Source organism: Gorilla gorilla, chromosome 3 (genome assembly GCF_029281585.2).
Source record: "Gorilla gorilla gorilla isolate KB3781 chromosome 3, NHGRI_mGorGor1-v2.1_pri, whole genome shotgun sequence".
NCBI lineage: Eukaryota > Metazoa > Chordata > Mammalia > Primates > Hominidae > Gorilla > Gorilla gorilla.
Window position 1 is genome coordinate 179,667,172 of NC_073227.2, and position 6,597 is coordinate 179,673,768.

Sequence of the window (6,597 nt, forward strand, 5' to 3'; positions counted from 1 at the left end):
GAAATCATTCTGGAGATGGATGGTGGTTATGGTACAATGATGTGAACGTACTTAATGCCACTGAGCTGTCCACTTAAAATGGTTACATGGTAAAGTTTATGTTATGCATATTTTACCACAATGAAAATGCATATATCCTGTTAAATATATATAAATACATATATATAAATATATATATATATATATATATAATGCAGTTTGTATTCACATTTTAAAATTTTCATGTAGCAGGGCGCAGTGGCTCACACCTGAAATCCCAGCACTTTGGGAGGCTGAGGTAGGCAGATCACTTGAGGTCAGGAGTTGGAGACCAGCCTGGCCAACATGGTGAAACCCCATCTCTACTCAAAATACAAAAATTTAGCTGCACCTGGTGGCATGCACTTGTAGTCCCAGCTACTTGGGAGGCTGAGGCATGAGAATGCTTGAACCTGGGAGGCAGAGACTTCAGTGAGCGGAGATTGTGCCATTGCACTACAACCTGGGTGATAGAGCGAGACTCTATCTCAGGAAAAAAAAACAATTGTATATATTAATACGTAATTTTAATTGTGTTCTGTACCATGGATGATGGTGATAGTATCTTACATTTTATGAACAACAAAAAGAAGGCCAAGTGGGGAAGACTGATTGAACCCAGGAGATTGAAACCAACCTGGACAACATAGGGAGACCCTGAGACCCCAACTCTTCAAAAAATAAAAAAATAAAAAATTAACCAGGCATGGTGGCACATGCCTGTGGTCCCAGCTACTCAAGAGGGTGAGGTGCAAGGATCGCTTGGGCCCAGGAGGTCGAGACTGCAGTGAGCCATGTTCACGCCACTGCACTCCAGCCTGAGTGACAGCATGAGACCCTGTCTCAAAAACAAAAACATAAAAACAAAGAGTAATGACAGCATCAATTAAATAATAATCAAATCAGAGTATTTTGGTATTTCTATATATATTAGAGTGATTTTTAAGATGGGTTTAGCCAAAGTTATTTTTTACAGAAATAAATATCTGGTCAAAAGCTAAAAAAATGCACACTTTGTTAAAAAATCAAATGGCAAAAAAGAAATCTATTAAATACAAGCTTACATATTCTGACAAATACTATGTGCACTATTAAAATACTCAAAAAGTGTTTTAATTATTAAGCACTTAAATTTATGACTTAAATACTAAACAATGTTTTTCCTAAAATATAATCATAATATGTAATCACTTTGTGAAAAATATTTCTACCTAAAGGAATATTTTTGTTAGTGTATTCAAGAAGAGCTACTTAGCAAAGAATGCCATTCTTTTTCAGCACTAGCATTCCCCTCACACACTGGCACTCTGGAAAGATATCTTGGAAACAAATATAGACTTGGTATTTAATTATGTGACATCAAAGGAAAAAAATCAAAACTCAAAAAGGGGTTGGGATGAAAGAAACAGGGAAATTGGGTTTCTATACCTTGTAAACATCTATAAACACTAAAACTATTTCATTTTTCTTTTTTAGGTACCATAACCTCTTGGGTAGTGATTTTTATTCTGCCCATTAACAGTGCTTTGAACCCAATTCTCTATACTCTGACCACAAGACCATTTAAAGAAATGATTCATCGGTTTTGGGATAACTACAGACAAAGAAAATCTATGGACAGCAAAGGTCAGAAAACATATGCTCCATCATTCATCTGGGTGGAAATGTGGCCACTGCAGGAGATGCCACCTGAGTTAATGAAGCCAGACCTTTTCACATACCCCTGTGAAATGTCACTGATTTCTCAATCAACGAGACTCAATTCCTATTCATGACTGACTCTGAAATTCATTTCTTCACAGAGAATACTGTGGGGGTGCTTCATGAGGGATTTACTGGTATGAAATGAATACCACAAAATTAATTTATAATAATGGCTAAGATAAATAGTTTACAAGGACATGAGGAAAAATAAAAATGACTAATGCTCTTACAAAGGGAAGTAATTATATCAATAATGTATATATATTAGTAGACATTTTGCATAAGAAATTAAGAGAAATCTACTTCAGTAACATTCATTCATTTTTCTAACATGCATTTATTGAGTACCCACTACTATGTGCATAGCATTGCAATATATTCCTGGAAGTAGACAGTGCAGAACCTTTCAATCTGTAGATGGTGTTTAATTACAAAAGACTATACAAAGTCCATCTGCAGTTCCTAGTTTAAAGTAGAGCTTTGCCTGTCATGTGCATCAGCAAGAATCATAGGCACTTTTAAATAAAGGTTTAAAGTTTTGGAATACTCAGTGTAATTGCATCATAGAAAATGTCTGACTGTTTGCAAAATAATATTCTGTTTTAAGAATCCATCTTACCTCTCTTTAAGTTTCCATACACTTGAGAGCCAACACAACATATTTATTACTAAAAAGATGCTTTGCTAGAAACTCAAAAACAGCACTTCTTTTGGCACTTCCTGCCCAGTTTTCTCTTTGCTTTAAATGAACATCATCATATGGGATTGGAATAGGAGAGTATGAGTACTGCAGAGAAGTGGATCAGAAAAACTAGAATGAGGATAAACATTTACATCAGTGGAAACTCCTGAAATAAATCCTTGTATTGTCAGTTAACTGATTTTCAACAAGGATGCCAAGACAAAAGGCTTTTCAACAAACCGTGCTGTTTTAAGAACAGACTTAAGTGGTTTAATTCACCCACTTTAGGTGGGTGAATGTTATGGTGTGTGAAATATCTCAGTAAAGCAGTTAAAAGGAAAAGGCTGGAATGTACTGATTCAGGAACTTAATTTCAGGAAGGAAAGGTCTGTATGTACACATTTCACTTTAAGCAGAAAATCTTTCTTCAAGAAATGACTTTACCTTCTCTTTGCACTGCCAGCACGTGAGATACTAACTTTTTAACTAGTTGTTCTTCTCTAGTCTCTACGTTATTAGAATTTTTTGCTTTCATAATGTGAAACTTTTAAGCAGGAGAAGAAAATGTTTTCAGATAGTTTCAAATACACCAAAAATGTTTGAAACACAAAAATACTGGAATCAAACCATAATGCACTTATTGAAGATATAGTTGTATAGATTTGTTCTGAAAATAAATTATCTGAAATTTAACTCTATTAAAAATGGATTGCTTCGGGGTTTTTTCTCTGCTTACTTGGAATAATCTCAATAAGTTTTCTACATGAAGAACATGGTATAATTTCAATATAACTCAGAGCATAATAGAAAACTATAGTTCTGCTTATAATATTCAATAATGTAACTACTGATAGTTCTATAATAAATAAAATAGCCAGGTGCAGTGACATGCAACTGTAGTCCCAGCTACATGAGAGGCTGTGTCCAATCTGGGCAACCTAGTGAGACACTGTCTCTTAAATATAAATAAATAAAATAGGCTGCAATTTTTAAATTTAAAAATAGCCTACAAAAAGTAAATTTAAAAAAGCTTATACAAAATGAAAACAGACCAAGTGCAGTGACTCACATCTATCATCTCAGTACTTTAGAAGGCCAAGGCAGGAAGATCATTGAGGCCAGGAGTTCAAGACCAGCCTAAACAACGAGACCCGAAATTAAAAAATAAATTAGCTGGGTATGGTGGCACATGCCTATAGTCCTAGTTAATAGGGAGGCTGAGGTGGGAGGATTGCTTGAGCCCAGGAGTTGGAGGCTGCAGTGTTCTGTGATTGTGCCACTGCACTCCATCTTGGGTGACAGAGCAAGACCTTGTCTCTAAAAAAATTTTTTTTAATTCTTTGTTTTTGTTTTTGTTTTTGTTTTTGTTTGAGACAGCCTCGCTCTGTTGCCCAGGCTGGAGTGCAGTAGTGCAGTCTCAACTCACTGCAACCTCTGCCTCTGAGGTTCAAGCAATTCTCCTGTCTCAGCCTCCCAGGTAACTGGGACTACAGGCACGCACCACCACACCTGGCTAATTTTTGTGTTCTTAGTGGAGACAGGGTTTCACATGTTGGCCAGGCTGGTCTCGAACTCCTGACCTCGTGATCTGCCCACCTCGGCCTCCCAAAGTGCTGAGATTACAGGCATGAGCCACCGTGCCTGGCCTAATTCTTTCTTAAGATTATTTTAGGATTAATTCCTTAGAAGTCCTATTACTACTAATTCCAAGTAATAGAATAGGAAATTTTATTTTTATTTATTTATTTTTTATTTTTGTTTTTATTGTTTCCAAGATGGAGTCTTGCTCTGTCACACAGGCTGGAGTGCAGTGGCGCAATTTCAGCTCACTGCAACCTACACCTCCTGGGTTCAAGCAATTCTCCTGCCTCAGCCTCCCAAGTAGCTGGGATTACAGGTGCACGCCTCCACGCCCAGGTAATTTTTGTATTTTTAGTAGAGATGGGGTTTCACCATGTTGGCCAGGCTGATTTCAAACTCCTGATCTCGTGATCCACCCACCTCGGCCTCTGAAACCAAAGTGCTGGGATTACAGATGTGAGCCACCACGCCCAGCCTTTTTTTTTTTTTTTTTTTAAGATGGAGTCTCTCTCTTGTCGCCCAGGCTGGAGTGCAGTGGCATGATGTCGGCTCACTGCAGGCTGGAGTGCAGTGGCATGATCTCAGCTCACTGCACCCTCCACCTCCAGGGTTCAGGTGATTTTCCTGCCTCAGCCTACTGAATAGCTGGGATTGCAGGCTCCCACCACTATGCCCAGCTAATTTTTGTATTTTTAGTAGAGACGTGGTTTCACCATGTTAGCCAGGCTGATCTCAAACTCCTGACCTCAGGTGATCCACCCACCTCGGCCTCCCAAAGTGCTGGGATTATAGGTGTGAGCCACCGCACCCAGCCAAATATTTTTATTAAAAAGAATAACCAAAAAAGAATAAAAGCAATACTCATGGATACAAGAAATTTAGTCCAACAAAAATCATGGTCTTAACCTGTTTAAGAGTCTTAGAAATGCATTAAATTTACGAAGTACACATCTGAAACTTCCTTTAGCATTTAACATATTTTTAAACAACTTTCTAGAGGCCATTTGACTTCCTGTCTGCTCAACCCATTCGCTCTTCCACCCTTCGACCTCCTGAAATAGAGTAACTTCGATTTAATTTAATTTGATAAGTAATTATTAACATAATACATAACTATCTCCTTAGAAACTTCCACAGATAATGCAACAGAAGCACTCAGTTAACTACGATTTGTATCAAGGTTTGCTTAGAAATGTAGCTTATAACCATGATCTAGGTCAAATCAATCCTCTAAATCAAGCCAGCCTAAGTTGTTTTAAAAATCTAAAGTTTATATCAGGAAAACCTCAACTTTTATTTTTTACATTTTTTAAGAATTACTAATTCATCATACTAACACATCATCTCTCCTAAATGACTGGGTAAACCTTGGCAATTTAGATGTGGATAAAGTAGAAGTCAAAGAGCAAAGTGGAAGGAAGACACAGCTGGAATTGTAAAGCCATGCATTTTACTCGACAAAGTGTCAAGTGAATTGCTCTAGGTAAGAGACCTCAAAAATACAAAAAGTGGTTTAATTTTTATAAAATTGCTCCTCTTTTAGAGAAAATCTTTCACTGGAAGCTTCATTCACTCTTGTTTTAAGCCTTTTTCTTATCTACAGACTACTTTAATATGTCCTCAGATACCGTGGATATACTAATGATTCCCATATTTTTGCCTTTAGCTTATTCTGTCCCCTAAACTGCCCACTTGTGTATACAACTGCCCACTTGACATTTCCACTTGAGTATCTCACTGGCTTTTTAATGTCGTTATTCTGCATTAAATAATAGACTAGAATCTGACATCTGATTCTTCTCCTATAGACCCTGTCTTGCTGAATTGCACCCGATGGCCCAAGCTCAAAATCTGGGAGTCATCCTTGACTCTTCCTTCTGCTTTATCCACAATATCAAATCACCCAGTCCTCCCTTGATTCTACCTCATACACATCTCTTAAATCCATCCATTCTCTTCATCCCAATTCCCAGTACCTTAGTTTGGGCCAACATTATGTCTCATTGGGATATTTGCAATAACCTTTTAACAAGCCTCCATACCTCCAGTTCTAATTTGGTCAATTGATCTTTATAGGTTTTTAGAGCTTACGAAAAAAATTAAAAATAATCTTAGAAAAAAATTGAGTGTTATATAGTTACTAGCACAAATATTCTGCTTTTGGATGTTGTATTATTTTGGGTTTGCCATAGAAACAGAGAGAGAGATTCTAAGGAATTGTCTCGTATGATTATGGAGACTGGCAACTCTAAACATCTACAGGGCCAATGTCCCAATTGAAAGACACACAGGCTGTTTAGAACCAGGAAGAGCCAGTGCCAATTCAAAGGCTGTCAGGAAGAGCGGATTTTGGAAGACCAGGCCTTCAGGCAGAATTCTCCCTTGCTGGGGGAGAGTCAGCCCTTTGTTCTATTCAGGCCTTCTAGGGATAGGATGATCACAACACACACTAGAAAGGGCAATCCACTTTACTTAGTCCACTAATTTACATCTTGTCTTCATCCAAAAACATCCTGACTGAAAAGTAAGAATATTATCTAAACAAATATCTCGGGATCTGTAGCCCAGACAAGTTGAAACGTAAAATTAACCATCACACTTGGGGAGAGTAA

The 6,597-nt window shown here is 37.5% G+C and overlaps 1 protein-coding gene across 6 annotated transcripts in view; it reads left to right on the plus strand.

The window, feature by feature from the left end:
* RXFP1 (relaxin family peptide receptor 1) overlaps nt 1–3,097 on the plus strand; it is a 139,332-nt gene extending 136,235 nt beyond the window's left edge. For all 6 annotated transcript variants that reach the window (XM_063705623.1, XM_031010522.3, XM_055384760.2 and 3 more), the window contains one exon: nt 1,495–3,097. In XM_063705623.1, coding sequence (XP_063561693.1) covers nt 1,495–1,793 — 299 coding nt within the window. In that variant the 3' untranslated portion in view covers nt 1,794–3,097. The remainder of the gene's footprint in view (nt 1–1,494) is intronic.
* Nucleotides 3,098–6,597: the final 3,500 nt, after the last annotated feature.